At 42.1% G+C, this 13,728-nt stretch overlaps 2 protein-coding genes and 1 long non-coding RNA gene across 4 annotated transcripts in view; 2 read left to right on the top strand and 1 right to left on the bottom strand.

Annotated features, from left to right (window-relative positions):
• Window positions 1-15: 15 nt before the first annotated feature.
• LOC143765588 (keratin, type I cytoskeletal 17-like) lies at window positions 16-6,539 on the top strand. Its single transcript, XM_077252427.1, has 8 exons — window positions 16-408; window positions 1,823-1,905; window positions 2,793-2,949; window positions 3,135-3,293; window positions 4,036-4,161; window positions 4,266-4,480; window positions 4,596-4,630; window positions 6,089-6,539. Exons 1-8 carry the CDS (start codon window positions 76-78, stop codon window positions 6,190-6,192), a joined length of 1,212 nt encoding a protein of 403 aa, XP_077108542.1. The 5' UTR covers window positions 16-75; the 3' UTR covers window positions 6,193-6,539.
• On the bottom strand, window positions 4,517-8,790 carry LOC143765589 (uncharacterized). The gene is made up of 4 exons (XR_013213427.1): window positions 7,580-8,790; window positions 6,872-6,938; window positions 6,548-6,677; window positions 4,517-4,643 (listed from the first exon to the last, which is right to left on the bottom strand). It is a non-coding gene; the product is annotated as an uncharacterized LOC143765589 (long non-coding RNA).
• A 242-nt stretch (window positions 8,791-9,032) lies between these two features.
• The window catches only part of KRT222 (keratin 222), a 78,132-nt gene continuing 73,436 nt past the window's right edge, over window positions 9,033-13,728 (top strand). The window contains exon 1 of one of the 2 annotated variants that reach the window (XM_077252426.1): window positions 9,033-9,187. The gene's annotated coding sequence lies outside the window, so the exon portion shown is untranslated. The remainder of the gene's footprint in view (window positions 9,188-13,728) is intronic. The other variant, XM_077252425.1, reaches the window with a different exon arrangement.

The following is a 13,728-nucleotide window of genomic DNA, read 5'->3' as shown; positions in this document are numbered from 1 at the left end:
TCTGCAGGTTGAGTAGTGTTGTATGATCCACTGATATCTTCCTACTAGATCTTCGAAGACTGAAGAGGTTGCACCATGCCTTCTCACTGGAAAAGTGGATCCGTAAGATCGTCTTGCAGCAGCGTCAGTGGTCATAGGGTCAGCAGCCTGGCTGGAGACTTGGCTTTGGGATCTGAACACTTTTCAGTTGGAAGTCATAGCTCACATGATGGTCTCCTGCATGGAGGAGAGAAGGAGACCATGCAAAACCTCAACATTCGACTGGCTTCCTACCTGGACAAAGTTAAAGCCCTGGAAGATGCCAACGCTGACCTTGAAGCAAAGATCAGGGAATGGTACATTAAACACCAGCCAAAAGTAGAGGACTATAGTCATTACTTCCGTATCATTGAGGAGCTGAAATGCAAGGTGAGTGAATAATGGTACTTTGCTCTCAACAATTTTGCCGTACATATGCAAAACCAAATAGGGTTGACACTGCCTTTATTTTATGGCTTTATATACCATGTAATCACTCATCTGGACAAATAAGCAATCACCATCTGACAATGAAAACAGATTTTGGGCCCATCCTTTGAATGTCTGGAGATCTTTGGATTCTAGAACACTTAGGCTTAAGAGATGGGGGTATCATCAATACTCAGTTATTATACCATCATTTATTACAATGTCCAGGAGATTACATTGATCTTCTGCTACTCACATCATCGATTATGATGTCTACAATCTCTGAGTAGCAAATTAACTTGAAGCCATGTCAGTCATTTTAGAACTGGATAGCTTAACACGTAATACGCTTCAGAAGTCACCAATCTAATATTTTTTTTTTTAAGTTCTGAAGAGAAGACTTTACAAAATTAACCTGATTGTGTCTCTGTAAACATACTATGTCTATGCAAGTAGTTTGGGTGAGAATAAAGATCTTACTTAAAGGGAATCTATTACCATTGTTTCTTTTCCAACAGTCCTGAGAGCAGAATAACATAGAGTCAAAGACCCTGAATCCAGCGATGTATCACTCACTGGGCTACTTGTTGTAGTTTTGATAAATTAACGGTTTTATCAGGAGATTATCACTAGAGGACTAGTAAACCTATTGCCATGTAGTCCTCTGTATAATCTCGCCCCCACCACTCATTAGCAGTTTTCTCCCTATGCGCAGTCTATACAGAAAGCTATCAATAAAGGGTGTGGTTGGGTTTAGAACTGCTAGATCTGCAGCAGATAATTAGTAAGATCTATATAGCTGGAATCAGGGTTTCTGCCTCGACATAATACTGCTCTCAGATGGGTAGCAAGAAGCTGGTGACAGATTCCCAATGAAGAGTATCCTATTACAGTGGAATACCGAGTCTACATGCAATAATTGGACAAGGACAAAAAAGTAGTCTTTATTAGAATAAACATTTAACCATCAATTCTATTGACACTGTGATGTGGTTAAACAAGTCATAAATGAATGAAAAGATCCTGGAGAAAACAGAGTCCCTCCAAATTTGCCTAGAAGAAAGTCAATATCACTTGTATGGCCTCGGGCTGAGATATAAAATATTCAGGACCTGGTATTAAAGTTATGGATGATTTTATTTTTTATAGGGTTTTGATCAATCATACTATCTGATTTGACCCTACAATTAGATCTCATGCGTTTCTGGGTGGCATTACTAGATTGGACGTAGAACTGTTGGGTTTAAGCTTCACAATACAAATCTTTATAATTATGGAACTGGACAAAATCGCAAACTAGATGCACACAGAGTGTCATGTATAGAACAGCATATGTTATGTCACTATACTAAAATGGGTTCTATCTGAATTACAGATCTTAGCTGAAAGTTCTGCAAATGCAAATCTAGTCCTGCAAATCGACAATGCCAAATTGGCTGCAGAAGACTTCAGAATTAAGTAAGTAGAAATGGTCTCTACAGATTACTTATAAATTGATTTGGTGCTGAATCTTTCCTTCCATACTTGTTTTTGGCACTCTGATGAGCCAGTCTGACCAGAGAAAACAAAAGAATGTACCAAGAGCAAAGTGATGTCCGTGTGCAAAGGATATTTTGAATGGAAAGGAGCAGAATCAGGCTTGGGAGCCACATGTGGATCACAGGTCCATGATGTCTCGCTGACGGCTATGTACCAGCTTGGATCACAGGTCCATGATGTCCGGCTTACGGCTATGTACCAACTTGGTGCATAAGCACCAGGTCTAACAAAAAGTTATGAAGAGCAGGTCTCCAGATGGTGACGTTTATGAGTAGCCCCTCAAAAAAGAGCAGATCTTGAAGAAAATATACTTCCGGTTGGAGAGATAAATATGGTAAACTACTGATAGGATTATACTGCCAGTTAGAAGGTTGCTTGAAGCTGGATGCCATAGCATGGTGGGAGTGCAAATACCTAATGAGGGCGAGGTGGGAATCTCTGGATGTAAGTATACTGCCTTGGTGTGATTTTCATAGTGAAGATTTGGGCTTCATTATATTAGTATTAGAGGCTCAGGTTATCACTATTGTGGGGAAGGAGGCAGGACTGAATGAAACTGCTTGGGGGGCTCTTAATGTGGATCACGATTCTTTCTTAGAGCTGAACGTGGCTCTCAAAGTAAAGTTGGGGATCGCTGTTGTAAGACCTGTGGAAAACAGATCCAGCATATTCATTATCAGTCCAGACTTGGGTGTAATATCCAATGTGGACATAATAAATATAAAAAAATCAGCAATAAATGTATCCAAATGTTACAAGGTGCAAGTGTCACCTATTAACAACTCTCATGTATTATCTGGTTTTAGGTATGAGAATGAACTTTGTCTGTACCAAAGTGTGGAATCGGACATTTGTGGTCTCCGTAGAGTGTTGGATGAGCTGAGTTTTGCCAGGTCCGCTCTTGAACCACAGCTTGAGAGCTTGAAAGAAGAAATTGAGTGTCTGAAGAGGAACCATGCAGCGGTATTCAGTATTTTGTGTTGTTCTTTTGACATTTCTTGATAATTGGGCCTTATTTATGACAAGGATCATGTTCTTTGTTCCCGACGTTTAAAGATACCTTTAAATATAATAGTTCTGTCTTACGCATATATAGCTGTCTTTTTGGTGAATCGACCATACATATTACTTTTTTCAATGTCTGAAAGGAAATGAACGCCCTTAAAGGGGAAAGAGCCGATATTAACGTGGAAATGAACGCTGCACCAGGAGTCGACTTAACCAAACTTCTGAACGATATGAGGTCTCAGTATGAAGAAATTGCTGAGAAGAACAGACAGAAAGCCGCAGAATGGTTTAATGAAAAGGTGAGACTATATTGAGCAGACATTGCAAAATATTACAGGAAAAAGTAGACTTTTAATGACAACTGAATTATTATGTCCCTTGACAAGCCAAGTTAAAATTTCTCTGTGCCATAATCATTTATTCTGCTTGATTGCTTTTCTTAATGTAAATGCTTTGGTTAGTGAACTTTCTACAGAGACAGTACAATTCCTCCAGATGATATTATTATTTATTGTTATTATTGCGCCATTTATTCCAAGCGCTTTACATGTGAGATAATGATAGGTGTCTCCAATATGAGAATATTTTGAGCTCAATTGCCAACAGAAGGGCTTAATATTGCAGGAGATTTCCCAAAATATTTTCATATAAAATTGTGTGAAGTCAAAAATTGGTCAAACAAAGCATATAGTAGTTTTCTGAAGTTATAATTTTAGTCCCAAACAGAATATTGGGGTCTCTAAATTGCTCCACAATTGCAGACTTGAAGGATCGAGTAGAATCATTGTTCCTTCAGGGGACTTAGGTCACTGGCAATAGCCTATTCTCTTCTCCCCAATAAAAGATTGGAGAAGTTGACCTTCATCCAACAAGCTGGACACTGAGAAGACAGGGAAGATGTTTTCTTGACCATTAGATATTTTAATTACATAATCAAAACAAGGACAAGTCAAACCAAACTGTTCAAATTATATCGAAATTGCTAAAAATGTCAAAAACGTTGGCATATCAATTCTGGTTTAATATTGATTTATGTTTCAGAGTGCTGAACTTAACCACGAAATCTCACATAGCAGCGAGATGATTGAGTGCCACAAGACCCAATTGACCGATCTAAGACGTACTCTTCAAGAACTGGAAATTGAGCTACAGGCCCAACTTGCCATGGTAATTATGAATCAATTCCTTAGGAACTAGTCTTAAATATTTTGAATATATGTAGATTGTATTCCGATGTTAAGAAAAATTCATCATTGTTGACTTTTTAACAGAAAAAATCATTGGAGTGCTCATTGGCTGAGACAGAGCACTGCTACAACACTCAGTTGTCACAACTGCAAGAATACGTCGGAAATCTGGAAGAACAATTGAGCCAGCTCCGCGCTGATTTGGAAAGACAGAATGCAGAATACAAACTTCTTCTAGACATCAAGACTCGTTTGGAAATGGAGATTGAGACTTACCGCAGACTAATCGATGGAGAATCGTAAGTAGGATAATAGATGCTCCACATAGGGTTTGAAGACAATTGGTCTTATTAAAACATCTCAGGAAATATGCGAAGTACTAATATGATATATGTTTTTAATTCTCTCTTCCAGATGGTGCCGCAAAGAAGTCACAATCCCTTCCAAAGGTAAGTTTATAATCTGAATATATTAGACAGAGAGAAACATCGCATTACTGTTCTACTGAATATATACAGTATCACCGCAGCTTCATTCTTTACAGTCCATGGTATAAACGTATCTAGCAAACACAACCTACAATCTATAAAACAGCAGTATCTGCTTGCACTATGAATGAAAACTAGGAATCCAGAAATCCCAAAAAGGAATTAAAAAGTCATATTTATTCTAAAATCTTTAAAACTATGGTGAAAAAAATGAAGGGAAGTGTGAGTAAAATCACATGGATGATGTATTTCAAATCAAAATGGCTCTAAATCATAGCCTATTCAAGCCTTTCGGGGAATAAAATAGGCTATAACTAAGAACCATTGCGCTTCAAAACACGTCATTTAGTGATTTTATTCACCGGTCCCTACATTTTTTCACTATGTTTTAAAAGATTTTGTAATAAATATGATTTTTTAATTCTTTTTTTTTTAATTGCTGGATTTGTACATTTGATTCAAAATACTACTCCACCCAGTAACGAGCTGGGAATCTGCCAGGCGTGTATCCCTCCCTGATTTTTTTGGATCCAGAAACCCCACCAAACCTTGGCAGAGCTGAAAAGAATTTTTTCTTTATACTATTAGTATCTGCTTGTATCGACAGTATCTGCCTAGTTCTTATAGCCTGCTGCATCGATGCACTTTACAGTGTAAAGGTAGTACATACTAAGCAGTGTCTACACTACCATTGTGATTAGAAACTATTATCAGTAATATCAACATGCCATCTGATAACTACATTTGCTATAATAACTACAGACTACTTAAGTCCTACCAGCATTAATACATAGTGCTGAAACACCTACATATTACTTCATACCTACAGTGCCATAGCACCTACATGTGTCTTTGTACAGTACAATAGTACCTGCACCTACAGTGTGTTGGACTGATAGCCACAGCTGCAGCTTATGCTGGAGGGACGGTGTACAGCTGAAAACACAGTGCCTAATATTCCTTTGCACCTACAGTGTCATAGTACCTGCATAATATTTTATACCCACAGTGCCATAGACATTGCGTACTATTTACATATTACCGTACCTTATATCCGCAGCACAATAGTACCTAATTACCACCTAATACCATAATCCCATTATACCACTCTGTACCTACAGTGCCATAAAGCATACATGCTAACATGTACATAAAAGGGCCATAGTAGCTACATAATAACTTCTACCTACAGAGTAAGAGTAACTCATTACTACCTTGTACCTACAGTTTTCTGGTACCTACATATTATCTTGTACCTATTATCATACATCTTAATATACCTATATACTCGCTGGTCCTTAGATCACTATAGCACCTATACACTAAAAAGTATATCTAGAACCATTTCTAACAATATATTCTCAATAAATGTCACAAACAGTACGGCTTTCCATAAACAATATTCTTCTTTTTCTTAAGAACCAAGTAAAACCAGAAAAGTGACAACAATCGTGGAAGAAGTGGTCAACGGCAAAATTGTATCACAAAAAGTGAACGCAACTGAAGAGAAATTGAAGATTTAACCATTTCATCATCACCTTCACCATAGTCTGTGCCGGATGATGCACAGCTCGCTTGGGAAATGGGCATAACGTATCTCTTTGCTTTCACTTCTTAATAAACCTTATTCAGCAATTAATTATTGTTATCTCATTATTATACTTATCAGGAAAGAACAAAACAAGTTACCAAGATATGGGCAAAATCTAGTCAGTTAGTGGGTTTTTGGATAATGTAGGATATCTCATAAAACAGCACTTATTAGGTCTTAAAAATGCTAAAACAAAGATATTGGGACGATCTGAATGGGGAAAGAAGAACAGAATTGAAAAGCGTGATTCCCTAAGGGAAAGAGGTGGTGTAAGTGGTAGTGTTCACCAGGGAGTGTTGTGTGAAGGCACAACATCTACATAAGTATAGAAGTCCACTGCTGGTTCCTCGTAGCTGGAGATGAACTCTTCCAGGAGTAATTTTACCAGATTTGATGTGTCACAAAGAAATGGCTGCACTGCGGAAAAGAAGGATGATTGGCAATCAAAATAAGGTTTTTTATTAGTAGCCCATTCATCATGATACATCCAAAATAAAGAAATTATAATAGTAAAAGAAGATAGAAAAAAAGGGCCCCCCATACTAAAGAATAAAATGTTGACCCTTTCTGATTGATATCCCTTACCTGAGACAAGCCGAACTGATACTTACTTGCCTATATCTACTTTCAGAAGCCATGTTCAGCTGTCACCACCCTTGTTTCTTAATGTCATCGAACCTGTGGTGAAAAGGTTCCTCAATTATCAAAATAAGATATTCGGTTGCGCCCCCTTTCATTAAGAACCCAATTGCAGGTGCGGGGTCTGCTTCTATGGTAAGAACTTTTGTTCAGAGAGTAGAGAAGCTAATAATAAAACATCATAATGGACCCCATACACATTAGTGAAAAAAATGGTCCAAATCTACCAGTTCTGGTGGGGCCAACCAACTATCTCGTGTCTATAGAGATTTTCTGACTCTCCTGCAACACATGACGTTAAGAGAAGGATCGGCATGCTATATTTTGCCAATTGATCCCTTTTTTTCCAGGAGATAAAATAAAAAACTTGAAAGCTGCTGCTAAACTCCTATGGTTGTTTGACAGTTACTTATGGTAGATAGTTGCCTTTGTACACAACATTTCTTGGAAAAGCAGGGATGTATATAAAATTACAGGAAATATAAAGGAATGACATACTAAAACATTTTTTTAAAAAAATAGGCTGTGCTAAAAAACACAAAACCACCCTAACAATGATTGTATCCGGTCACACAGCTTTTACCTTTAATTGTTCACGGCCATGCAATATTACAGGACAAAGCTCAAATTTCTAGACACAGAGTCATACAGAGAGAACCTATATGTAATCCACAACTCACGCTTTGCCAACTACAAGCTCCAAGAAGGCTGCATACTTGTAAGACTCTCAAAACTCAGAGGATCATTACAGGTCAAGCTTTGCAGTCCTCTTCTGAATGTATAAGTGAAAAAGACCCCGCAGTCCTCACATTCAAGCAGCAAATACAAGAAAAAAATATTTAGGGTCAAGTAAAGGCATGTTCTAAAGCGTACGTTAGAGATTTACATAATTGTGCAATAATTATGTCTATACCTCCCTGTGTCATTGCTCTCGGCATCGACTAACCGGGAAGAATATGGCGCCTCACAATTCTGTGGCTTAGGGACAATGGGCTTCATGTTGTCAAGTTATCATCAATGTATCTCTACTTTCATCTCACCTACCATAGTTCATTCAAATGTCATTAATTACCCCACTTATCATTATTGTCCTCTCACAATTTCCACCTTTATAAATAATTCACATGCCTAATTAGACAAAGTTATCTTTAAGGGCTCAAGAAAAGCTGAGCAACAACCCCTTTGAAGGCTGCAATGTAGGGCATGCTCTTCCGTTTCTCCATGCTACTCCATGTGGTGCGACTGGGTTTCCCCATCCTCTGTAATCTAGTCCCAGTGATAGATGATAATTTACCTAATAATTGTGTTGTGTAAGGACTTTATGTGGGTGGCTCACTATACACAATGATTCTTTATTCAGGGGCACATTGGCAGATTTAACCAACCTCATTGGCTCCAAGAAAACATCATAAATATCACACAGAAATATCTAATATTTTTATGACATCCACCTATCAGGAGGTAGAGGTCATCTTCTCTCTTGTTCACAATCCTGAGATGAAGAGACCATGGATTCATTTTTCTCCATTGCAGTTTATGCGAGACACTGACATAGTTGAGTGTTTCCTTTCTCCCATAAACTGCAATGATTATGGCAGCACTCATGTATGGCCACTTCATCTTCTTCTTACCTAGATGATGACATGGTCACCGACACGACCACATAGTGCACCATTATTAGATACCCATCTCTACGATGTTACCTGACACTCCTCTACTCCCTAACATGGAAAATACATATGCGCAGCCACCAGTCACTGTCAGGTTCAGGCATGTCTGTGACCATGTAGTTGGGGCCCACACAAAAAGTCATCGAGGGACGCATGTAGCCCCTGGGCTACAGGTTGTGCACTCCTGTTTTATTAATATTATATTGTGTATTAACCCCATACAATGTGACATCATATTGAAGTGGCACTAAAGCCATTTGTGACATTCCGAGATATAGCTGTGTACCAAGGTCCATGATATTGAACCTACTCCTCAGAATAAAATATATCCATCCGCGCGCATTGGCTCTGCTGTATACTGCTGTTCTGTTGTACTAATACCTGAAGGGGGATCTAGAACTGGTTGGAAACTTGACGAACAACATTCTCAGGGAAAGGAACATTTCTGACAAGCAGCAATCAGAGGAAAAGTAAACTTTCCTTCAGGTAGAGCGTGGCCGATCTCCGAGGAATATGCTCATCTCTGAAGTGATTTGCTGGATCTTATCTTGTCTGAAGGCACCATGATGACATTGAAGTAGACAACGAAACAATCCCAGGACACTTCTCACAAGATCTGTAAGTAGTAAGAACAATTGTTTTGGAAAGTGCTGCACTTGAGAGTCGGTGAACTAAAAAGGGCAGGACACTAAATAAACAGACGTCCATACTGCCAGGTTATACCAGATCGATATGTACACAACACATGGAACATGTCTAGCTGAGCCCATATCAGTGTGGAAATGTTTTACTATACAAGTGGATGTCATATTATGAGGCGATTGAAACATAAGTGGTTGTTTTACTGTTGTGATTTTTGCAACAAGAGATATATTGTGAAAAATCACCACGCGTTTCAGTGATCTACACTGAGACACACCATTCATTTAAGTGTAACTGCTAGTGGCACTACTATAGTTTACATTGTGAGGTTGTAAATCAATGTCACAACCTGGGGACATTTTAAAATATGTATATTAAAATATACACGCCTCTTCATTAATTTGTCTTGCTTGAGCTAGTACAGAAGGACAATATTTCAGTAAGGAGTATGTAGCTGACATAATGAGATGACACCAGGGCTGTCCGTAACCGTGTGTGACCTAAGAAGCCACACAGACCTTCATAGCCTGTAACATCAGGGCTTGTACCCCTAATCCCACACTTCGTTCCTGAAGCTATGAGAAGGCGACTGAACAGAATGCATCTCCAATCCTTAGCATATTTACTTGGCAATGGGTCAGTGTTAACAAGCTATCTGGCACTGATATTTGGCCACTGGATGTATGTGTCTGTATATTTTTGTCATTTGGTCACTTTTCAGGTACAGCATAAGGGACAGCATCAATTGAAAGTTCTGCATTGGCAAGATCTAATGTAAGGAAACGTTCACACTAGTGTAGATTCTCTCAAGCGAGAGAATCGGGCCGATTATGCTAGTGACACTCAGATCAAACTCTGTCAGAGTTTGATCCAAGCGTCATCTTACTGTGATCCAATTCCCTCGAGAGAACTGTGTAGTGCCCCCACTGCCGCAGGGCCGAAGGGTACCCGGTACCGGGCCTCTGAGTCTCTGCTCTGGGGTTGTCACGGTGGCTAGACCCGGTCCGTGACCCTGCTGAGGGGCGTACAGTAATGGATGTGGATAATGGTGGTGGTGCGGTGCAGTAAATAACGAGGACACCAGGTTGCAGTCTCTTTACCTCTTTACTGAAGATCTCTGGGTCCTCAATCCGGAATACGGTTAACCAGGCTGCGCAAGTCCGGCCGGTCCAATGGCACCTCCAGAGTTCTCTTTGCAGGTGGAAATCTGTGCCTTCCTGCTAGCGCTATGTGTTGCGGTCCTTCCCTGCTGTGCTTACAGAAAGTCCCCACAACTGTTGTGTCTGTTTCTTAAGTTCCCTCACAACTCGATTAGATGATGTTCTGCTAATCTTCCGTCCCTCCCTGATGTTACGGTTAGGACGGCACCCGTATGACGGGTAGGCTCGGAGCTCTTCCGGGACCCTAGAGTCGCCCCTCTCCACAAGTTGCCGCCTATGTCTTCGTAGGTGATTTAGGTGAGACAGCCCGCCTATGACTGACTGTCCTGCCGTTGGTTTGAAGTATTGCTTGAAGCTAGATGTATGAATACTTCCTCGGCGTTCCGGCCGCCGGTTGTGCGCCTCAGTAGGATGTTGCCTCGGTCTCACAGCACGACTCCTACTGGTATTTTCCTTGTTGCTTTGATCTCGTTTCTCACTCAGCACAATCTATCTCGCTTCTAATCCTTCCTTGGGCACCGCCGCTATGCTGAGCAGGCACGGTCCCGTGACGTTCTCTCAAGTTGCCAGACCTCTGTCAGGATCCCACCCCCGACAGGGGCCCTACCGAATCTTCCCCCACAACACCCTCTGCCACAAGGTGTTGCCTGGTTCCAACCCAGTCAGCTTTCTCCCTAACTTCCTGCCTGACCCCCAGTTTTACCAGTATGTGAGGAGTGGCCTAATGAATAGAACCCTTAGCTCCCCCTGGAGGCCCGACTGTGAAATGTCTTGGTGTCTGTGATACCTGGTCAGATGAACTCCTTCAGTGCCATCAGACGTACCATAGCTCCCCTTAGTGGCGGAGCCACAGTACTGCAACGACCAGGACTCTGGGGCGCTGCACTCCCCCCCGGTTAAATCCAGTACTCCTGGACTGGGAAGAAAACAACAATACAGGTTAGAAAAAGACATACAATTTTGAAAATGCAATAACAATAAGTAAGCTTGAACAGAGCTTCCCTTTATGGGAGGTGAGGACACTTGAACGTTACAAACATGGTTAAACATTATAAATTACAGGCTATAAATAACTCCTGTTACCCAACCGGGTATTCTACTTAGTGCAAACTTTTGAATAACAAGTTGACATTGCCTTTAAGGATGTATACTCCCTATCCACTAAAGACTTTACTTATAAAACATTATGAAACTGACTTCTTCTTCAAGGGCGTACAGGCCAACCCACTAAAGAATTATTCTGAACATTATAATATTAATTAACTCTTTCTCTTTCATTCTCCTTCGTTAAATCTGCAGGACCGCCTGTCCTAACTGCTCCAGGCCTACTGCCTCTCCTTTCTTTACAGGACCGCCCCTTTCAGCCCGGGCCTACTGCCTTTTCAACTACTATACACAGTATAGAACATAACATTTACTTTCGGTTTGAAATCACTGAGCCATCCCCATATGGCTCCAAAGAGGACTCGCTGACTAACCCCGTACGGGTTCACTTTTCTGTCCTCATTCTTCTATCAACATTATCAAACATTCCTTACAATCAACTAGTTGGATACATATACTTTTACATGTAAGCATCATCATCACTTTCTTTTTGTCGAGACATTATTGCTATCTATCTGTCTTAAAGCAATACCATTCTTTACGTGCAACAAGTGAACATCCCCTTTAAGAGGGGACCAAGTCTTTATGAGGTAGCGCATCTTTTCAAGCTACCAGTCCATACTCAGCAAAGGCTCCGGTGCGGTATCTTCACAAAGAGTCCTTCTTTAAGTAAAACCAGTAGGGAGCACCTTTAATAAGGTGCAAACTATTTACAAGCAGTTTGTATCATGCACTGTTCATGATTGCGGCAGTTCTTGATAACAAAGAAGAAAATAGAAAATAACCAAAAAGCAGTAGGGATCCCGGGTCAACAAAGGGATCCCTTTAAGAATAACCCTAAACGGGTTTTAGCAGCAAAACAGTAGAACAGTAACTATTTACATTCTCATGGTATCGAGGTTTATCCTCATAGTAAGGTGCACGACATCAGCCGAAAGTGGACACCTCCTGACTGCGCAGGCCCCGGCCCCTGGTCCACGACTGATGCGGTGCCAGTGTCAATAGTTGGTCCCTTGGGTGCAGTCAGACCACCTGATGTCTGGATTCGAAGGCGGACTCTAGCCGCCAGCTCAGTTGCTGCAATAAGACGTACGGCGGAAATAGTAGTAAGGTCTGTCACGTCTGGTTCAATCCCAGTTGAAGTAACAGATGACGCCCCCTCAGGTTCACATCGGTGAACGTTCCGAGCGTACCATCCTTGCGCATTCCGATGACGGGTGTAGGTCACCTGATCCCCCTTTTGCAACGGGTCACCATCTCGGCTGCAGCAGGGAGTTTTTACGTTGTGACTAGTAACGAAGACGTCAGTTGGTAGCCCCGGTTCCTGTATGGAGCCCCATCCCCTCTTCGGGTGAAAGGCCAACACAGTTCCCCGCTTTACCACGTCTTTCCTACCACGCGCAAGAGGTGGTCGTTGTACTCTCGGTGGGTCAGTTAATTCTGCCTCTTTTTGTCTTCTCCAATGTAGGATCAAACATTGTTTGTATTGTTCCCAGGTAAGCACAGCAAGGGTGATACCTTCCTCCCGAGCTCCATCTGGCCCAATCCGGGGGGTGTCCCACTGGAGAATCACCCCGTCTGGGCCCACGTCTATGGGTTCTCCCATCCGGGTCGGCAGCGGTGGTACCAGCTTCCCCATTGCGTCGGGGGGTAACACCACGAGCTCTGCCGAGAGGAGGCGGCTTTTACTGGGATGAGGGTCGGTCGCGAGAGCGGGATCGAACGGGGGAGCAGGGGCGTCTTCCATACCTGCGCCTGATGTGATTCCACCGATGTCGATCCGGTCCACTAACGAGGACACTGGAGTCGGCTGCAGCCCGGACCGCGGCTCCTCCAATGTGGTCTCCGGATGCGGCTCCGCCCTCCATGGTTCCTCCTCCGCTGGCTCCGAGGTCGGGATAGGTAGGCTCAGCTCCGTTACCGGTTCCAAGGAATTCAGGTCCTTCCGCTGCGGTGGACGTGGGTCCGCCTCTAGTGGATGAGGGCAAGCCGGGATTGCTCCTTCCTCGTTCAGGCACTTGCTGTTCATCATCGCTGTCTGATAGTCGGTGGCAGTGCATGCATCTGACTCCGCCATTTCGCCGGGGCCGAGCTTCTCCATCACCCGCTTCCCGCCATTGCAAATCAAGGGGTGGTCCTCTGCTTTGAGGCAGGTCCTCGCTTTGCAGCAAGAGGCGCAGGGGGCGGTCGCCGCTTCTGGCGCCACTTTGGTAGTCTCCTCCCATGGCACGCCCTCCTTCTCCTTTGGTGTAG

The sequence above is a fragment of the Ranitomeya variabilis genome, chromosome 4 (genome assembly GCF_051348905.1).
Source record: "Ranitomeya variabilis isolate aRanVar5 chromosome 4, aRanVar5.hap1, whole genome shotgun sequence".
NCBI lineage: Eukaryota > Metazoa > Chordata > Amphibia > Anura > Dendrobatidae > Ranitomeya > Ranitomeya variabilis.
Note: the sequence above shows the minus strand (reverse complement) of the source record. Positions and strands in the feature narration are given on the sequence as shown.

Coding starts and splice junctions, on each gene's coding strand:
- LOC143765588 (XM_077252427.1), top strand. CDS start 76: ATGCCTTCTCACTGGAAAAGTGGATCCGTAAGATCGTCTTGCAGCAGC. Junction 3,294..4,035: donor CAGAATGGTTTAATGAAAAG/GTGAGACTATAT, acceptor TTTATGTTTCAG/AGTGCTGAACTTAACCACGA. Junction 4,162..4,265: donor TACAGGCCCAACTTGCCATG/GTAATTATGAAT, acceptor ACTTTTTAACAG/AAAAAATCATTGGAGTGCTC.